This window comes from Panthera onca, chromosome D2 (assembly GCF_046562875.1).
Source record: "Panthera onca isolate mPanOnc1 chromosome D2, mPanOnc1 haplotype 2, whole genome shotgun sequence".
Lineage (NCBI taxonomy): Eukaryota > Metazoa > Chordata > Mammalia > Carnivora > Felidae > Panthera > Panthera onca.
In genome coordinates, this window is record NC_138349.1 from 34,320,624 (window position 1) to 34,342,443 (window position 21,820).

The 21,820-nt window shown below is 42.6% G+C and overlaps 1 protein-coding gene across 3 annotated transcripts in view; it reads left to right on the plus strand.

The window, feature by feature from the left end:
- The window catches only part of MYOF (myoferlin), a 154,013-nt gene that overhangs the window by 74,335 nt on the left and 57,858 nt on the right, over positions 1-21,820 (plus strand). For all 3 annotated transcript variants that reach the window (XM_060642008.3, XM_060642009.3, XM_060642010.3), the window contains 6 exons: positions 2,647-2,771; positions 3,943-4,059; positions 14,716-14,893; positions 16,125-16,249; positions 19,112-19,218; positions 21,521-21,713. In XM_060642008.3, the coding sequence (XP_060497991.2) occupies positions 2,647-2,771; positions 3,943-4,059; positions 14,716-14,893; positions 16,125-16,249; positions 19,112-19,218; positions 21,521-21,713 (845 nt within the window). The remainder of the gene's footprint in view (positions 1-2,646; positions 2,772-3,942; positions 4,060-14,715; positions 14,894-16,124; positions 16,250-19,111; positions 19,219-21,520; positions 21,714-21,820) is intronic.

Here is a 21,820-nt window from a genome sequence, read left to right on the forward strand (position 1 = left end):
CACCAAATGAATTTATAATGTAGTCACAGAAATAGGTGGCTATTTAAGGTTCAAAAATTAAAATATAAAGTGATATGTTATAGAAATCCAGAATACAAAGGAGCCTCACAGAGGTGAATGAAGTCTGAAAAGTAATGTTTAAAAAGCAGGTCAGAGGGCTGCCTGGGTGGCTCAGTCAGTTAAGCCTCCGACTTTGGCTTGGGTCATGATTTCACGGTTCCTGAGTTTGAGCCCCGCATCGGGCTCTGTGCTGACAGCTTAGAGCCTGGAGCCTGCTTCAGATTCTGTGTCTCCCCTTCTCTCTGCCCCTCCCCAGCTTGCACTCTCTCTCTCTCTCAAAAATAAATAAACATTTAAAAAATTTTTTAAAAAGAAAGAAAGAAAGAAAGAAAGAACAAAAGAAAGAAAGAAAGAAAGAAAGAAAGAAAGAAAGAAAGAAAGAAAAGTGGGTCAGAGGAAAAGGTTGATGGCCAGGCTAAAGAATTTTTGTTTTATGTAGTATAGGCTTTTGAGGAAGGTCTTTGGAAGTTTGATGTGACAGTTGTGCAGAAAAAGTTTGGTGAGGAAAGTTTGGAGACAGGAAGAGACTTACCTTCTGAGAGAATAGGCTTTCCCTGGAGACCATGCTGAAGCATAAACCCAGAGAAGGAAGGTTCTCCATGTTAATGCATAGCCAGCAAGTCAAAGGGTTTAAAATACCTGAAAAGAGATTTGCTTGGACAAAAAGAATTAAGCTGTTGATATCATGGTAACTTGCAATAGATCATTGTTGACAATGATTGTCTCCATCCCTGGAAATCTTTAATGAAAAACAAATACTCATGACAGACAACATAAGTCACCCATGGGAACTGGCTGGGGGTGAGGTAGGGCTAGGCCAGAGGGATGGGTGGTGTACTAGAACTATGAAACTCGAGATCTGGGTCTCAATCTGTCATCTTCAGGGACCTTTGACTAGTCATGTCACTTCTTTGGGCTTCAATTTGGCCGTTCATAATGTGGCATGACTATGGTGCAAGAGTTTTAATGGCCATTCTTACTTGAACATTCTGTGATTCAACTCCTGAAAGTGACTTCCTTTTCTCACTTTGGATCTCTGCTTTAGTCCTCTGCTGTAGTCCTCACAATGGATATTCTAGCACAAGGAAGCAATCAAAACCCTGTTTATTAATAATCAAGTAGTCTACTGTGTCCATGTTCCATATGGCAGATTAGATAAAGCCAAACCAATCCATATGTCCAGATATAATATTCATTTTACCCTGATCATTTGGTAACAGGATAGCACAATCCAGAGAAATCTGTTGGAAAAATTCTTGGTCCCCATTTGGGTTTCACAAGAAGTTTCCAAACAGGTGTCAAGTATGGCACCCCAGGGCATTACCAAGTCTCACCCTTAGGCTGTCAGTTGTTACTTTCCTACATCTTAATTTAAATGTTTCTTTTCTCGTGCATTCTTCACGAGATTGCACTTTAATTAATCTCTGCCAGTGTGCATGGTTCCTACCTCTTCTCAAAAGTGCCCAAGCGCATTTATACATGGTGTAAGAACCTCAAATAATAATTTTTAAAAATCGCAAGAGCACATTTGTATACAGTCTGGTCAACTGTTCACTAATGGGCATTCTGCTCACCTGCTAATCCACATTTATCTTTCTCCCTTACATATAATCATAGAGTTGGAAAGGGCTATAGGTTAACTTCTCATTCATAGAGGACTTGTCTTGATGATAATCCTGAAAACCCTAGCCTCAACATTTCCTCTGTCACCAGTGTGATCTGTCCCATTGTCTGACATCTCTAATTCCTACAAAGATCTTCCTTATATCGAGTGAAATAAAGAATACCTCCTCGTAGCACCCATCAGTGGCCCTTACTGTGTTTTTGGAAACAAGTCCATCCTTCTTCATATGGGAGCCATTCAGATGGTTGGAGACATTTCCCCATCTTCACCCACAGTCTCCCTGTGACTCCATTATTTCTTACATTGCCCTCAGTTCCCCTCACTGCACTGGGGAGCAGTCTTGCTAAGACAAGGTAGCAGAAATATGGAGCATATTGGATGCTCATCAGAGATAGAATGTTTGAATGGGGACTTTATGTTGCTTATAAATATCATATGGTCCTAACCAAAGGCAGGCAGTTCACTGTTATATATAAAAATTTTTAATGTCTCGTATTTTTAATAGCATCTGCCATATTTGTACTATTTTAGTCTAAGTGGAATTTGGGGGGAACAAATGCAGTTCATCTGGTATATATCATTTAAATGACTTCCCCAAATTACCAATTACCCCAAACTATCCCAATTACCAATGACACATTTAATACAAGGCCAATTATAAACTTGCAAAAAATGTGAAGATCAACTCGAAAGCCTTATTATTCTTTCATTTGCATAGCATTATCTTTCTATAATAACAACATAAGTTTACCCGAACTATCCCCTGAATTTTTTTGTTTGATGTTTTATAGCAATAAGAAAAGGGAAATATTGCAAGTCTCACAAGTGCTTGTAATTTGCATTAATACAACTAACTCACAAATTAGAGGAAAATAGTCTCACTCGGCTAACTAATAACTAATATTTATTTCAATAGATTAATCAGTAAAAGCCTAAAATCTAATAATGATGTTATCTCTCAGCAAATACAGGAGAAACAGAGGTGGGCTTTGTGCCAACATTTGGACCTTGTTACCTGAACCTTTACGGAAGCCCCAGAGAGTACACAGGATTCCCAGACCCCTATGATGAGCTAAATACTGGCAAGGTTAGTGTCTCAATTAAGATTTGTTATTAATGGAACACTGATTAATGTGATTCCTTCTTATAATGGTTATAATTAAGTCTCATATCTAGGGAATCTCTACACACACACACACACACACACACACACACACAGATAGACCCGACATGTGACTGATCAAGTGTTGAAGGACAGAAGTCCCACACTCCTCAAGTCTTTGAATACAAGGCTAGGAAAGGATCCTGGAGACCATCTAATTTGGCAATTACAAATGCACAGCATGGCCATTCCCCCTGTCTGGCACTTAGGGCAGATGTCAGTAATCAATGCTGGCGCTTTCCTAACAAGCAAATGTGCTGCCTCAGAATTCTGTTCGATACTGTGTTCTAGGAATTTACCAAATGATTGGAGGTGACATGCCTGAAGAAACTGCTATCCCTGATCCAATCCAACATCTTCATTTTATAGATGAGGATATGGAGGCCCAGAGACGGGAAATGCTCTTTCCAGCATATTAGAAGCCAAAGTAATGTCTTTGAGTCAGTTCTGAAGGCCCAAGAAAGGGACTGAGATAGAGATAAAGTCCTGAGGGAGCAGGGGTAATGGACTGGCTGTGGAAGTGGAAGCCTTCCCTTCCTCTCCAGAAAATTCTGTTGCCAGCACTGCCAGATATGGAGAGAGGAGTATCCGCTCTTCATCCTTATGCTTAGCTACACCCAAAACATCTTCCTCTTTTATTTCCTGGCTGCTCTGAGACTTGCCCTGGTTGCCAACCTGGCAGCCTTCCCTTCCTGAGAAGAGTAGGGAAGGAGCCAAGTTGACACAGATTACGTAGAGCTGCTCTACTGAAGTAGGGTAAGGGAGACTTTGAGTACCTTCCACTCCCACCCCCAGCCTCTGGGAACCTCTTCAGGGTCCAGAGCATGGCTTGAAAGCCTCTGACCTAGTCATAGCTAAGATCCCTTTCAGCCCTGGCTCCCCAGCTCTCTTTGGATCCCTTCCTGAAGTCACTGACTTTTCTTTCAGCTACCAAAGACCTGAACCCAACTGAGAGATTTGTTGACCGATTGAATTTGGAGGTTAGGGCCACGGGAAGGAAACACTAAACTGTAGCTGGCATTAGCCTGACTAGAGAGACAGTTCTTTTTGCTGTTGTTCAGGCCTGCAGGAATAATTTCGTGTTGTTGCCTTTCAGGGGGAAGGAGTTGCCTACAGAGGCAGAATCTTGGTTGAATTAAGCACTTTTCTTGAAAAGACACCACCAGACAAAAAACTTGAGCCCATTTCAAATGATGACCTGCTGGTTGTGGAGGTAACTTTGGAGTGTGGATGATGCTTGGTATGGAAAAGGGGGTGTTAGGGGATTGGCGGTGGGTGGCTCGTGCTGGCCTGCCTGAGCAAGTGGGGACATCGAGAGACTGCAGGATCAGCTGTGGCAGAGTTGGAGAGCTGAGTCATAGCAAGTACCTCTGGATCTATTTAACACCCTCTTGATCTATCTAGAACATCTGTATGGTGAGTGAGGCTTGCTTCATCTTTTGTGATGTTAATACCCTACCGAAAATTGGCAGGAGCAGTGATACCTCTGAACCAAATGGCCTGTTTGCTAACTGGGGTTGTGTGGTCCTGGGGAAGTGGCCGCAAGAGCCATCCCAAATGGCATTGGTGCCACCATTAATCATTTCCACTTTCAGAAGTAGGCATATCTCAAGCTTCCCAGCATCTGAGGGCACGTTTATATTAATTCCTCCTTGAAGACAGAAGTCTTCCAAATTCACCTCCGCAACCGTTTCTTTCTTTCTTTCTTTCTTTCTTCCTTCCTTCCTTCCTTTCTTTTCTTTCTTTCTTTCTTTCTTTCTTTCTTTCTTTCTTTCTTTCCAATCAGCTCTTTCTCCTCTATGGACACAATTTAAGCGCCCATGATCCATATGGTAGAGAGCTACAGATGTAGTTTTTTCCTAGTAAATTCAAATGCCAGTGTTACTAACTCAAGGTAATAAATCCCAGAAGAAGAATATTACTATCATTAAGCTGTAAAATGCTCATTTTTTTTCCTTGTCAATTAATTGACATCTGCAATACAGATTTGTTAACATATGTGATGGATAACCCAATATTTAGTTAGCCCTGTCTCTGTTGCCCACTGAATCATTTCCAACACATCCTATACCGTTATTATGAGTTTTAAAAATAAATATGCTAGTTTATTAATATTTTTATTTTTTGACTTCTAAAAAATTAACACATAGCACTGTGTAAGTTTAAGGTACATGGTGTGTTGATTTAGTATACTTACATATTGCAATATGATTACCACTGTAGTGTTAGCTAACACTGCCATCATGTCACATAATTATCATTTCTTTTTTGTGGTGAGAACACTCCAGATCTAGTCTGTCAGCAACTTTGAGGCATGTAATATGGCATCGTTGACTATAATCACTACGCACTGCATTACATCTCCAGAATTTGTCTTCTAACTACAAGTTTGTACACTTTGACCAACATCTTCCCAATTCCCCAACCCCTGGTAACTGCCCTTCTACTCTCTGTCTTTATGAGTTTGACTTTTAAAAAAATTTTTTTTAACGTTTATTTATTTTTTGAGACAGAGAGAGACAGAGCATAAATGGGGGAGGGCAGAGAGAGAGGGAGGCACAGAATCTGAAACAGGCTCCAGTCTCTGAGCCATCAGCCCAGAGCCCGATGCGGGGCTCGAACTCACGGACCGTGAGATCGTGACCTGAGCTGAAGTCAGACGCTTAACCGACTGAGCCACCCAGGCGCCCCAGAGTTTGACATTTTTAGATTCCATGTATAAGTGATATCATACAGTGTCTTTCTCGGTCTGGCTTATCTCACTTAGCTTGATGCCCTCCAGGTCCGTCCTTGTTGTCACAAATGACAGGATTTCCTTCTTTCTCATGACTGAATAATATTCCATTTTGTATGTGTACACCACATCTTCCCCCACCTATTTCTGAGAATCCCGGGTTGATGCTTATGTGTTCCAGAAATCTGAACTGTTTGCCAGAGCATCCAGCTTACTTATGGCTCCGTGCCCAGGGCCACTCTTTGCTGGATTCCACCCCTGACCCAACAAGCTTCTTGAAGCTGTCTCCTTCACCTTCCCCTCCGTCCCAGGCAGGGGATAGACCCTTCTCTTATGTCTCCACATTACGTCAGAAACCAAACGGCAATTTTAGAAAAACTTTTACCTCCAGTAAGAGTAGGGAAACCGTGAAATGAGTAACTTGAAATGGCTAATCTCAAAGCTCTGGGCTCAGACCAGCTTTCTGGGTCTGTTGCAGTTGGCCTCCCTGCCTCTCTCTAGCCTGCTTACTGTGGCAGGGCTCGGCTCCCCACCTGCCCCTATTCCCAACACCACCCTGTACACATGGCCACCTCAACGTCCGTGTCAAGTGCTATGAATTCCCAGCCAAACAAGGCCTTCTCCTTTCTAGGAGTTTCATGTCTGCCTGTTGTGAGATTTGCCCCTTTCAGGATGAGTGACAAGGAAAATATCTACTCCCTTTAGAGGAAACTCTCCCTTCTCCCCCAGACCATTGTAGCCTTGTTCATGGACTCCCAAGAAGCCAACATTAGGAGGTTAGAGTCCAAAGCAGTATATTCTGGATTTTTCGGTCCTGGCGTGTTTGGAACATTAGGAGTCCAGTTATTCATGAGCCACACAGATTTCAATCCAGCGCCTGTGTCTTCCCCTGTAAGAGAAGACTGGGCCACACATTCTTTCACAGGTTACCTCTGTCTCCACCCCTCAGCCTCAGGAAGGAACCTTACACCTACCACCGGCAAGCCACAGGGCATCAGTCCAAGTTCTCACAGGGAAAGGATCACTTCTCCCCCCTCTACGAGCACAGATTATAACATAGTTCTGGCTAAAACATACACTTAACAGTGCATGTGACCAAATGGAACAGTTGAAGTCAGGTTATTTAAATGGTGAAAAGAACCCCGGTAGGTGTGTGTTTTGTATTATAGTTAAAGGTCCGTCCAAAGAAGTTTTCTAAGCAAAGCAATGGTCTGCCTTGAATGTCAATTCATATCTCGACTCCTAGAATCAGAAACTGCTTAGAAATTTTAAGTCATAGTTTTCCCAGTTTCTATACATTAATGTATCCAATAAAAAATTCTAGGGCACTTGCTTCTATTTCCTGAATCAGCCTATCAAACAAGTGGATATAAAGGCCAGATTAGGTTAAGAACTCTTGGGAGATAAGTCTTCAAGAGATTATCAAGTGTCTCTCCATCACTCTACTCCCTCTCATCCTACCTATTCCCACTGATATACAGACACATAAATAATACCATTTGCAACTTATATCATGCCACCAATGGTGCCATAATGCCATTCTTGGATTTAGCATTAATGGTGTTGACCACTCTTGAGTTATCCCGGAGTTTCTGATGTGTAGCGAGGAGTGATTTTGCTGAGGTGAGAAATTGAGTCAGGTGTGCAGAAAAGCAGGTGTGTGAGTGCTGGTCAGTGCACCTAGCCATCACCCAGTCTGCATGTCCATGAGAGTGAGGCTCTGTGCTTCTCTATTCCTGACACTGGTGCACAACTCTTTTTTTTTTTTTTAATCTTTTTTAACGTTTTATTTGTTTTTGAGACAGGGAGAGACAGAGCATGAACAGGGGAGGGTCAGAGAGAGGGAGACACAGAATCTGAAACAGGCTCCAGGCTCTGAGCTGTCAGCACAGAGCCCGACGCGGGGCTCGAACTCACAGACCACGAGATCATGACCTGAGCCGAAGTCGGCTGCTTAACCGACTGAGCCACCCAGGTGCCCCGGTGCACAACTCTTACATAGGGTCTGAAGCAGTCCCCCAGAGTTTTCAGTTACTTTGTTACATTTCATGGGGGTAATGATAGACTATTGTGACATTATTGACTTTCGGGATTTGCTGTGATCTCAGGAACATAATCCTTGCAAATGATAAATCTACCATAACATAGTAACAACAGGGGACCCTTGAAGACCTTGAGTGCTGGACTTATCCTGACTTTTCCAAACTTGCTTCTGCAGACGAGGTCATAAATCAAGATGAATTTCTATAAGAAGTGTATGTGGTGGGATCATGTAATGTATACTCATTTTGTTTTGGTTGTTTACTTGTTAAAGAGACACAGAGCCAAAACAGGTTCCCCCAGTCAATAAGATCCTGGTGTGAGTCTTTCTATCCACCCCATACCACCATCAATTCTGAAGGTGAGGAATCGTAACACATCTTAAGAACAAATTTAGAAAAAGGAAAAAGAAGAGAGGGTGGGTGGGAAAGTGGAGCAGCTTACATGCCATTTACTGCCAGGATCATGCAAGAAAATAGTTAAAACCCCCCAAAGGCCTCTATAGAGACACATGGTATGGCATGGGTGGTTCTGGACTTGAGTTGTTATAGATTGGCTCTTGAAGAGTCCAGCTACAACTTGGGTTTAGGCAGAAATGCGGCCATGGGTTCTCAGCAATTACAGTGCCTCTTTGTGCTGTCACCAGAACAGAATTTAAGTTCGTGGCCTTTCTTTTTATTTTAAGCACTCGTGATAGACAGGGGGAGAGGGAAGGGATAGGAAGAGACTCAACAAAGTATGGTAGGTAGAATGCAAAACTGAATTCTTTTTTCTTTTTTACTCCAAATAATTAAACACATACAGGCAAAGAAACCTGTGTCATAGATTTAGTAAAAAATAAAACCAAAAAGAAACTCAAAAAACAAAGAGCCAACGGTATACAGTCGCCACAGTATATGTCAACAGTATAAAAGAACAGCTTTTTATAAACTGAAATAGAAAACAAAGTTACTTTTCTTTGATCCAAATAATTAAACCCAGATAGCAAAATGGCTTCTGTCATAAATTTAATAAAAGCAAAAACGAAATCTATAAACTAAAATCCCAGTAACATTAAAAAGCAGGAGAGGAGCTGAGATTCTGAAGACACAGCCCCAGTGCAGGCAACCAGGAGCCTGGTAAGAGAGTGAGATGAGCAGATTTGTGTAACCACCGGGAACCATTGGCCTCGAAGATAATCCTGACCCTTTTCCCATTTCCAAAGATCCCATGTTCCAGGTCATATGCAAATAATGAAATTTCTGGTCGTGTTCAAGAGGGCGACTTGGTTGCTGTGAAATCATAGTACTAGTATTTGCTCTTTGACTCTGGTTCCTGACACTGAGCTCCTAAATCTCTTGGGATTTCCTGGGTGGTAGGTGAGTCTTTTGTTCTAGTGAGGTGACTCTTATGGGCTCCTCGTTTGAAGCTGCTCATGAGAAAGACCAAGCCATGATTAGAAGCTTGGAACTTTCTGCCTTACCCCCTGTTCTCCCGAGAGGGGCTAGAAATTGAGTTAATGATCCATCACACTTATGTGATGAAACCTCCATACAAAATCCCCAAGATACAGGATTTAGAGAGCTTCTGGGATGTGAATACATGCATGTTTGGGGAGAGTGTTGTGCCCAGAGAGGACGTGGAGGCTCCGTGTCCCCGCCACATACCTTGTCCTATGCAGCAGTTCCATCTGATGTCCACCTGTAGCCTTTATCATATCCTGTTATAATAAACTGGTAACCAGTAAGTAAACTGCTTTCCCAAGTTTTGTGAGCTGCTCTAGCAAGTTAATCAACTCTGAGGAGGAAGTCATGGGAGCCTCCAATTTATACCCGATCGATCAGAACCTGGACTTTCGACAGGGATCTGAAGTGGGGATGGGGCAGTCTTGTGGGACTCAGACGTTCTGTCTCTGGGTGGATAGTGTCAGAATTGAGCTCACCTGTAGGACACCCAACTGGTGTTGCAGAATTGCGTGCTGTGGGAAAATCCACTACACGTCTGGTATCAGAAGTGTTCGGAGTGTGGTAGTCCTGTGAGAGTAAAGGAGGAACACAGGAGGGAGAGTGAATTTTTCCTACTCAGTCGCCATAGAGCTGCCCCGCCTCCTTAGAGCTGAACTGGCTCCAGTTGAGAGACCCTTGAAGAGATGCAGCTGGGTTCCACCTGTGGCCACCTCCCTAAGGAATCAGGCAGGTAGAAGATGAAGCGTGGCATCCCAGTTCTATTCAGACACCTGCTGGCTTCTGAAACCTCTGCCCAGTCACTAAAGGACGCCATCGTTTTGTCTCCACCATCTGGGATCTGTTCCTAGACCACTTCCACCCTACTCCTTCCCAGTCTTCTCGTGTGTGACCTAACATATTTTGGGACCATTTTATGAACACGCGTTCTGTCTTCTGCTCAATTAGAACCTCCTTGAGTTCTCCCATTCGTCTGGCCCACGTAAGTGCTCAACAAATATTGCTTGAAATAACACGTTCAGATTCTTCCACCAGCTCCGCTAGTTGTCAGCCGCCTTTAGTAAATAGACCAAAGGTGGCAAGTCGGGCAGTTTTCTTTGGCATAGTCTCCTTGTCACTGATCCTTAATGTCCCACGCCTGGTGGTCCCCCAGCCAGTTTTAAGAGCTGTTACTTGTTACCCCTTTTTCAGTATTCTGCTTGACAAAAATCACACCTTCTCCAGATTTACTCCTAAAACCCTGATACTACCTGCATCTACCACACACACCGGTCTTTGATGATTGGAAAGAGAGCCCCAAGGCCCTACAAAGTCAAAGAAACATCTGTCAGTGTTCAGTAGATTATAATTTACATTCTTTAACTTTCCCCATTATGAGCAGTTTTGCCCAAAGGCAACACAGGGAACAAAAGCTGAGGCTCCTGACTTTTCTAAACTTTGTTGTTTGTTTCTTCTTCTCTCCCCCTCTTTGAGCCCTGAGGCACAGGGGAAGTGAGAAAGGGCGGGAGGGAGGGCAGAATTCTAGACTTCACAGTCCAGAGCCTGGCTCTGGGGCAGGTGAGCAGATGTAGATCCCCTGCCCCTTGTGGAGTTTGGACCTGTGAAGCCACCCAGTTTGCAGCTCCATCTTGAGCGGCTTGCTCACAGAGTGCGCCGCTCTGTTGGGAGGTGTGGTGATGGCCAAAACCCAAATTACTGTCTTAGAGCTCAAACTCTTCAGGGTGAGGGTGCTACCAGGGTGCAGGTGACTGCGAGCTATGCTCAGGAAAACCCAGGGAGATCTAATGGAATCGTGGCCACGTAGAGGTGTGCAAGGCAGAGCCAGCCCAGCCGGAAGTGGCATCCCCACCCCTTCCACAGCCTCCCCATGCACTTTCTCTCTTCTCTGCACCCTCTATTAGCAGATGGCACCAGCTTAAATGCTGGTCATTTGGGGGGGGGCCCTGACTTAGGCCCCAAATTATGTCTCATATTTTTGCTCCTTCCCTTCTCTTAGATCATCCCAGATGGTTTACAAAGAAGTTATGCTGTATATAGAAGTTCTGACTAATACAAATAACTTCCTGCTTTCTAATTTTCACACAATTTAAACCAAACCCAGAATTTCCACAGCATTCCTGAACCATGGATAGTTCAGGAGGCTTAGGTGTGGATAGTTAAAGGGACTCCTGACAAGCGATAAAAGTCTCCAACCCCCTCTCTGCCAAAGTGACAGTGGACTAATGTAAGTAGGAAAAATTTTAAATTCACAGTGCTAGGCAGTCTCTGGGATGTGGCACCCAGCTATAAGGATATTTCAAAGCCCTTCAGGTGATTCAGTACGCAGCTAAGTTTTCAAACCAATGTTTTGGAAAGACTTTCAAGAAAGATTGAAACTCAGAAGGATTTCTGATGAAATCCTATTGAGGGTTTCCCTTGTACCATGTCAAAAATCCTTTTAACCAAAACAGAGACTTTGTAATAGTGGCACGTCCTGTGGTTCTTCAAGACAACAAACTACAGTCCCTGTCAGATGTTCTTAAAACAGTCCTCAAGAAGTTAAAAGTAGAATTGCCATGTGATTCCAAAATCCACTGCTGTGTATAGACCCAAAACAATTGAAAGCAGGGACTCAAGTGGATATTTGTACACCCATGTGTATAGCAGCATTATTCATAATAACCAAAAGATAGAAGCCGTCCATTGATAGCAATCCTTCGATAGATGAATGGACAGACCAATGTGGTATATACACACTGCTAAGCTTATTAAACAAGGATGCCATTAGACAGAAGTGGCCGTAATGCCTGGACAGCCTACATAAGCAAACCAGAACTTAGGCCTGTAAATGCTTCCAGGTTAAGAAATCAAAACCAAAGGACAATGAAGCGCAAATAACCAACTAGACTTTCCCAAATAATGCAACCACTGAAGCCAGCGCCAGTCAAATAATGTCCTTGCCTTCCTTCCACATTTGCTCTCTGAAAGTCTTTCCTCAGCTCTTGTAGGTGGAGCACTCTTAACCGCTTCTGCTTTGTCACTGCCCAATCCAATCTGTGTTTGCTCAAATAAAATCTTAAAACTTTTCAACATGCCCCAGTTTATCTTTCAACAGTACAATGGAGAATTCTTTAGTCTTAAAAAGGAAGGAAACTCTGACATGTGCTACCACATGGCTGGACACTGAAGGCATTGAACTAAGTGAAATAAGCCAGTCGCAAAAGGACAAATGTTTGATTTGACTTACATGAGATACCCAGAGTAGCCAAACTCAGAGAGACAGAAAGGAGGTGGGAATGGGGAGTTGGGGTTTAATGGGTACAGAGTTTCAATTTTATGAGATGGGCAGAGTTTTGTGGATAGATGGTGGTGATGGTAGCTCACCAATGTGAATGTCCCTAAGGCCACCGAACTGCACACTTAAACATGGCTCATGTGGAGAATTTTATGTTATGTGTGTTTCACCGCAATTTGAAAAAAGAAATTTTTGATACTGTTGTCCAAGTACTTCTGTGAATGAAAGAACATATTCTTACATCATACAAGGCAGAAGAACTGCCCATGATTGTGATACATTTAATAGAATAAAGGCCATGGTATGGATGAATAACAAAAGAAAAGGAAATCAGTTGACAAATATCCTACTGGGATCACGTAATTTTTGTTAGCTTCTTTTTAAAAACAATTTTTTTTAATGTTTATTCATTTTTGAGAGACAAAGAGAGACAGAGCATGAGCGGGGAAGGGGCGGAGAGAGGGAGACACAGAATCTGAAATAGGTTCCAGGCTCTGAGCTGTCAGCACAGAGCCCAACGCGGGACTCGAACTCACGGACTATGAGATCATGACCTAAGCTGAAGTCGGATGCTCAACCAACTGAGCCACCCAGGTGCCCCAATTTTTGTTAGCTTCTTGAAGGTGAAACGTGTCATTACGTTGCTACGTAGATTATGCTGCACAAATTGGTAGCAAGGTGGGAATGCAAAAGAGCAAATCCAACGATAATAAGATTCAGCATATGCCAAAGTTTGATAGCAATGTGGCCTCCAAATCTCAAATTGAAGGACTCCAGATCTGGGAGTTCCTTCTCTAAGGGCTTTCAAAGTAAACTTGCCATAGTGAGAAATTCCTCAAACAATTTGAGTATTATCACTCATGGGTCTCCATGAACCCTCTAGTGAAGCATGTAGCCAAGTGTAACCACTGGTATTCTCACCCCTAAGCTTGACAAGTGTCTACAGAGATTGGATACCGATGGAGATCCGGAACAGAGTCTAGATGTGGACGGTATTAAGTGGCAGAACACCTAGAACATAATGAGGTACAGCAATTTCAACCATTGCACGGCTCTGTTTGACTAAAGAAGGCAGAGTACCCAAAGATCAGTGAGGATATGATCCACAAAGAAGGAGAGATGCCATCTGAGCAATCTGTGGATTCAGGAGACTTTATGTGCTCGGATTAAGGAAGGCCTGAAGGGCTCATGGTCATTTCTGCCAGGCTGAAAGATCCTCGGTGTGGTCATTTTTGGCCCTATGTTCAACTCCCTCACACACACACACTCAATAAACCAGTAATTTTTTTTTAATGTTTATTTATTTTCGAGAGAGAGAGAGACAGAGTGGAAACGGGGGAGGGGCAGAGAGAGAGGGAGATGCAGAATCTGAAGCAGGCTCCAGGCTCCAAGCTGTCAGCACAGAACCTGACGTGGGAGCCCGATACGGGGCTTGAACCCATGAACCGTGAGATCATGACCTGAGCCGAAGTCGGATGCTTAAATGACTGAGTCCCCCAGGCGCTCCCCCAGTAATTTTTTTAAAAAGAGAGAAAGGAAAAAATAACGTTTGATTTCTGTTTCAGAAAACAGGAAAATAAGTTCACCTAAATTCAGTTAATTTTAAAGTCTTACATTAAAAATCTTTATTGTTGTTTTTTATTTGAAAATTAATACTAAAGGAGCACCTAGGTGGCTTAGTCAGTTAAGCGTCTGAGTTCGGCTCAAGTCATGATCTAAGGGTTCATGAGTTTGAGCCTCGCATCAGGCTCTCTGCTGCCAGTGCAGAACCTGCTTCGGATCCTCTGTCCCCCTCTTTCTCTGCCCCTTCCTCACACTCTCTCTCTCTCTCAAAAATAAATAAACATTTTGTTAAAAAGTAGAAGAAAAAGAAAATTAATACTCAAGCAATTCAAAAAATTAAAAACATATAAATTAGAAAGTACGATTAGCCATAATCTTTTTACCTTCCCAATATAACTGTCAACAATTTTATTTCTATTCTACACATTCTCCATGCATATGCCAATATTAAAATATATAATTAATGAGTTCACTTAAAATACATTTGCACATATGAATCTACCTTTTTACTAACTTTATTGCATTATATGGATGTAACATAGTTTGTTTAACCAGTGACCTATTGCTAGACATTTGTATTGTTTTCTTTTTTTTTTTTTTTTTTCTATTTCAGTCAACACTGCAGTGAATATCCTGGTACTTCTATCTTTGCCCACTTGTATGAGTACAAGAAAAACTGCTAGATTTAAGAACATTCTCTATTGGCATTTAATTCAATACTAATTATTAGTTTTAGAATTACATCTGCTAGACACCCACATATAAATAAGAGCAAAAGGAGTTTCACCGAGCCTTACGTCTGCCCATACTTTACAGAAATACCAACGAAGGCGGAAGTATAGCCTGTCTGCCGTGTTCCATTCAGCCACCATGTTGCAAGATGTTGGCGAGGCCATTCAGTTTGAAGTCAGCATTGGGAACTACGGCAACAAGTTTGACACAACTTGTAAGCCTTTGGCATCAACTACTCAATACAGCCGTGCCATATTTGATGGTAAGACTGCCTCTAACCATCCTCTTCTCATAAGTTTACGGTGGGTGCCACACAGGACAAGAAGCACCCAACGTATTCTCCCTTTGGCAGCCATTATCTTCAGCATATGCTTAGTGGAAAGAAAAGATTAAATGGGGAAGACAGGTGGCTAGAGTTCGAGCACCTTCAAGACAGGTCAAACCCAAGAAGTTGCAGGCCCTTTGCCAGGGTCTGAACCCCAGCCTCCTTGCCGTGTTCAGCTTTCACACTGGCTCTGTTTTGTAAAATCACAAGATGGTGACTTGCTGAACTCTGAGGTCCCCAGAGTTCCCACCTGGTGAGAGTCAGCTCCCACCCTGCCCAACTCCACCCTACCAAGCCCCAAACTGCTCTTAGATTGAGTAGTTGAAATGGATGGGACACTGGCTCAGGTCCTGGAAAATCAAGCTTCCAGTCTTCATTCTGTTACTCTCCAGCACTATGACCTTAGCCGCATCACTCAGTTCTTACCTTCAGTTTCATTATCTTCTCCAGAGTTCCTGTGAGGATTAAATAGCTGTGTTTGAACAAACATGGATGAGAAACAGTCTCTACTTTTAAGGAGTATACATTCTAGTGTATAAAATAACAAAGTGGAGTATGAGAATGTGCAAGTAAAGATATCAACAAATGGTTTAAGAGTATGTAGAAAGGAGAGAGACATTCTGATCAAATGTTCCAACAGTATTGCCATAATTTTTACCTAATTTTTGTGCAAGCAGTGTGAAAATATAAAATGTACTAGAAAAAAGTTGGCTGGTAATTGTTAATCCCTGTAAGGTTCTAAGTAATACCAAACCCCATGAATCCATGCTTTACAAAATAGAAAATCATTTTTTTTCTTGCCCCAATTCCAACAAAAATATTTAGAATAGCACTTTTCAGGTACAAACACATATAATCTAAACTCCCATCTCTATTTTCTGCTGCAGTGTTATGTAACCATCGGTGATCCTGAACCACTGCAAGATCCTAAAATTGTTGCGTTCGGCTTACTAGGGTATTTTAGAGAGATTTTCAGAACAGGTTGAATGAATAAAAAACTTTCTGTCTATCCCTTGGTGGCTTCATTGGATAAAATTTAAAAATAAGATCACCCCAAACCATTCCCCAAGCATATGGATGGATTAACCTGTAGCCCATTTTACACATCTCTTAATAGACATGTTGTTTAAGTGTCCAATGTTCACTGACCCTCAATGTTCTACACCAGGAAACTACTATTATTACTTGCCTTGGGCCCACACAAAGCCAGTTGTTACCCTGACTTCATACTGGGAGGACATTAGTCATCGCCTGGATGCGGTGAACACTCTCCTAACCATGGCAGAACGGCTGGTAAGTTTATCTTTTCTATATTTCCTTTCCACTGGACAGAGTGAATTATGTATTAGTTACAAGGTAGGCCCTGTAAGTGACATCAGAATATAGTGATAAGCAAGATAAGAGCTATTTCTTTAGTAACAGTTGACATCAGTGATCCAAGGCTGGCATGGAGGTTCAGAGATGTTGGGGACCTGCACTCCTTCCCTCTTGTTGCTCTGCCATCACTAAGGAGTTGTCATTGTCTGCATGGTTGAGGCTGCTCACCACTAAGCCTGCCCTCAAGCCTGAGGGAAGAGGAATGGGGAAGTAGATGGCACAGGCCTTTCCCTTGGAGGGAAAGACCCAGAAGTCACACACTTGATTTCTACTCATTTTCCATTGGCCAGAATCCAGTCATACAACTACATCTCACCCTAAGGGGACTGGGAAGTGCCGTCTTATGCTTGGGTTGGCATAGGCCAGATAAAAGTCCTCTTCCTGAGGAAGAGGGGGGTGGATATCGAAGTGGGAGGACAACCCACAGGTTCTGCCACAGTTAGGAGTGGTGTGGAGAATGGTTCATGCCAATAGAAATATGCAGCCCTTAGAGCTCTATTGTTGAGTAAAAATCTCCAGTGTGGGAAGAGGTGGGCTCAGAGGAACCAGAGCCTGACATTTTATGCTCGTTTTGTAAACTAGAGGGAACTTTCCTTGTTTGGAGGTTGGGAGTTCCCTCTGGCAGAAACTGCATAGATGTGGTATCTGTTATTTTCCATCTAGTTGATATTGATGAGGAGGGACACATGGTTGGGATATTTCTAAGTCAAAGATACTAAATTGGTGTGATTAGTGTTTTGATTTCCAGATTATATTAGTATTAATTTTTTCTAAGGTCTAACCTCTGTCAGGGTAAGACCAATACATGTGGGGGTCCTGGAATTTACCTGATCTAAGATTCCACAGCAAAATCTAAACATATTGTTTTATGGGGGCACCTGGGTGGCTCAGTTCGTTAAGCGACAGACTCTTTTTTGTTTTGTTTTGTTAATATAATTTATTGTCAAATTGGCTAACATACAGTGTGCAGAGTGTGCTCTTGGTTTTTGGGGTAGAGTCCTGTGGTTCATTGCTTACATACAATACCCAGTGCTCATCCCAACAAGGGCCCTCCTCAATGCCCATAACCCATTTTCCTCTCTCCCATATCCCCCACCCCATCAACCCTCAGATTGTTCTCTGTATTTAAGAGTCTCTTATGGATTGAAACAGCCAACTCTTGATTTTGGCTCAGGTCATGATCTCATAGTTCATGAGATTGAGCTCCATGTCTCTCTCTGCACTGACAGCACAGAGCCTGCTTGGGATTCTCTCTCCCCCCCCTTTCTGCCCCTTGCCCCCCCCCCCCATGTTCATTCCCTGTCTCTTTCTCTCTCAAAATAAATGAATAAACATTAAAAAATATATATTGTTTTATATTATAAAGATGATATTGAAGGAGAATTGTAGTTTAAGTTAAGCATAATTGTTCACCTGACATGCAGTCTGGTTATGGTATTAACTTCCAGTCCTCCGTCTCAAGGAAATTAGTAAAGAACTGGTCACCCCTCTATTCTGATTATGTTTTGGGTATTCTTCAGGCCTTTTCTTCCTTGTTCTTCTCCTCAGCATTGATCAGGCTATCCTTATTCCATGCTGATCTGGACAACATGGGGGCTTTCCATGATCAGGACTTTTGATGATCATGGTGGGCACTCTCTCAATCTGTGTCAGCAGATGCTCAAAGTGACACAATAGTATGTTCTGGGCTCATCTTGTACTGCTCTGCCCTAATTCTCAAATTGCCAATTTTCTGAAGAATTCTGTTTCCTCTTAGCGGGAATATCATATGAAAACCAAGATCTGGGTATTAGATGCTCACTACTATTTAGATGCCATTGCTTCTAGGCCTTCTCAGTGGACAGACTTAATGACGGGCACATGCACACACATATTCACATGTGATTTATTTCTAGATCTAACAATATATGAAAAGCAATGAATTTATAAGCCTAACTCCAAATCCATTCTAATGTCACAGGTTTGTTCTAGTCTTCCCTATTTCTATATTTATAACTCTTTTCTCCAACAGTGAGAAACGTCATTTGCTCATTTGTTCAATCCTAATATCCATAGATAAACCACTGCAACAAACAAATTTAGAGTTTGATATGTTCATGGTTCTTTTCTTCAAATCTTTTTAACGTTTATTCATTTTTTTGAGAGACAGAGAGAGTGAGTGGGGGTGCAGAGAGAGAGACACACACACAGAAATCTGAAGCAGGCACCAGGCTCTGAGCAGTCAACACAGAACCCTATGCGGGACTCGAACTGACCAACTATGAGATCATGACCTGAGCCGAAGTCAGCCGACTGAGCCACCCAGGAGCCCCAGTGGGTTAACCGACTGAGCCACCCAGGCGCCCCAATGGTTTTTTTCTTTAAATTGAGAGTATATCATCAAAATATTGTGTTCAAAAATTATTTGGATCAGTTTGGTGTAGTCATATAGTTCATTTGTTTCTGTTTTATATTCCATGGTAGGATTCCTTCTCCCATCTTTATTGGTTTTATTTTATTTACTTTTTAAATACATAAAATATTTACATGGTTTCAAAGGTCAAGGATATATGAAAGATTGCCCTGTTACTTATAGATGTCAGCGTTGATTGCCTTTTGAAGAAAAGTAAATAGTGCTGAGCTATGGTGAGCATTACTAAACGTAAAAAATTAAATGCATTGGTTTTTCTGTCAAGTCTTCTGTGTATTTTTTCTTGAAAAGGAACATTAAACCTTTACTAGGTTTAATGGCATGACGCACAATTAACCGATTATTTCGTCTCTTTCCAAACTCTCCAGCAATCAAACACAGAGGCTCTAAAATCAGGGATACAAGGTAAAATTCCTGCAAACCAGTTGGCCGAATTATGGTTGAAGCTGATCGACGAAGTTATAGAAGACACAAGGTACAGTGATCTTGTTCCTATCTCAGAATTCCCAGTCATGCTCTCCTCCCTGAAACTGTAAGGAGAGCCTCTAGGATTGTTCCCAGTGTTGGCCTGAAAAAATGAATTTGAATTAGTCAAGCTTCTCAAAAGGCCCTAGTCACTGGGAGGAGTCTCTGAATCACCACCAGGAAAAGTTCTTTCTGATTTGGTGCCAATTCTAAAGCAGCCTGGGGAAGCTGAGGGCCCTGAAGGAAACATCCCAGGGCAGCCTCAGGCAAGCGGTGGGGACAAGGAAGGAGGATGCTGGCCTGTGCTTGTGGGCCCCCCTCCTGGAGAAGGGTGAAGCCTGGCTCCCACAGAGAATGGGGTCTAGGGGTGGAGCATTGATTTTGCCATTCAGAATCACATTCCTAATGCACAAACACATTTTTAGAAGTAGCCTTTTTACTTGCTTTTTTTTACTGAATGCCTAAGAGACTGTATCTAAGGCTCCCTTCCCAAAGCCAGTAGATTTGACTTGAGCCGGAGAACCTTTTAGAACTGTGACTTAGAGAAACAGCTCAGAACTCTGGGCATTTGGAACTCAAAAGGGGAAGTGATTCATTCCAAACTCAGTTTAAATATTGGCTAATAGAGCAGTGGACAGGAAAATTCCAAAAGAAAAGCATATTGAAAACTTCTCACAAGCAGCAAGAAACAGGACCGCTTTTTTTTGTCCCCCTCGGGGCTAATGCCCTCAGTCTCCAGGTCTTCTTATGCCTTCTAGTGGTTTAGCTAGGTCATTGAAATGCAGCTGAAATCAGAGCACTGGTGGGTGGGCTCTCGCTTAAATTCAGAAAATTTAAATCAGGGTCCTAACAGGTCATCTCTCCCAGTCCCCTTTATTTTATGGATGAGAAAACGGAGGCCCAAGGGGGTGAACGATGCATCTAACGTCCAGGGTGGAGTTTATCCACACAACTTTTCCTGCTACATGCTACACCCAGTCAACTTCTATTTATTGAACGTCTCAAATGTGACTTTTGAGCTAGCTGCTTCCATATGCATTTTTGCCTCAGATCATTCCAGGGACTTAACCTTTCCAATGCATTGCCATAACTACTAATGTGACCAAACAGAAACATTTGGTAATGCCTTCAGGTAGAAAATTCTATGAATTTTAGGATTTGCTGAGCAAAACACAGAAAGACCTATTTACACAGTTTTTGAAGTACCCAATTGATGTGAACTGTGTTTTCAAAATCAAATGGAATCTTTTTAACTTCATGTATCAGGAAACTTGTGTTTAAAAGAAGTCGTGCTAGGATTTCCTCCATTTAAGAAGCTAGGGGAAATTCAAACCAATGGAAATTCTTAGTAGAGACAATGTGAGTAGAACTTCCTGGCATTGATGACAACCTCACCCTGTGGCCCCCACCAGCTGCCATAGTGAGAGGAAGACCCTGCAGAAGAAGGCTAATTCTGGCCCCAACTCAGCTGTTCTAGACTTCTCACTTTAATGGGAGCTTTGCCTACACAAGTGGTTCTTAATGTTTTGGGAGCTAATGGGCCCCTTTGAATATCTAATGAGACCATGACAATGAAGAAGGCAGTGTTTGATGACCTTATTCAGACCTTACTGTGCAGTAGGGAGTGTTCTAAATGCTCTCCATATATTAATTCATTTATTTCTCACAACAGCCCAATATTTTCATGCATTTGAAGATAGGGAAAGAAGAGATTAAGTAACTGCTCAAGGTCACATCATGGGACTAGTAAATGGTGGAGCCAGGATTTTTACCCAGATAGCTGCAAAGCATGTCGTCCTCATCATACATCACACTGGCTGACTTTTTAAATAAGTTCCAGGGATTTGCAGACCTCCTGAGCACCCCGCCCCCCCCCGCTCCACCCTAGGACTGCCTAGGGGTGCATGGTCCTTAAGAGCCCTTCTGCTAAATGCTCTGTAATCTGCCTTCCCCTCCTTCATTTTGTGGGTCTGCACAGTAGTTTTAAGAAGCAAAAGAAGGGAAGGCCTGTTCCTCCCAAAGGCTGCAGCTGTTGCCATCTTCTCTCCAGTGACTCCATGGGCCTTGAGTCAAACCCAAGAACTTGCTTTGGAATTTTAATCCCCCTGCATTCCTCGTGAGAGTAAGGAGGGTTTGTCTGACAGGTCTGCTCTGGCAATGCCACACACACTCAACTTCAGCTTAAACCTGGTCATGCTTATGAGTCAGGAAACTGGTGTGGCTTGCAAGATGGAAATCAAACATAAATGACTTTGACAATTCTGAGGCCTGAAAAGCTATTCTACAGATTATCTGTTTCTTTTCTTTTTTAGGTACACGTTGCCTCTCATGGAAGGAAAAGCTAATGTCACAATTCTTGACACTCAGATCCGAAAGTTGCGGTCCCGATCTCTCTCCCAGATACACGAGGCAGCTGTGAGGATGAGGTCTGAGGCCACAGAGGTGAAGTCCACGCTGGCGGAAATTGAGGACTGGCTTGATAAACTGCTGCAGCTGACTGAAGAGGTAGGACTTTTAAACTACACAAAGGTCACTTGATATGGAAGAGGGATTCTGTGGAGGGGCACCAAGGATAGAGAAGGTGGTAAGAGAATGTAGTACGTTATCTTGGA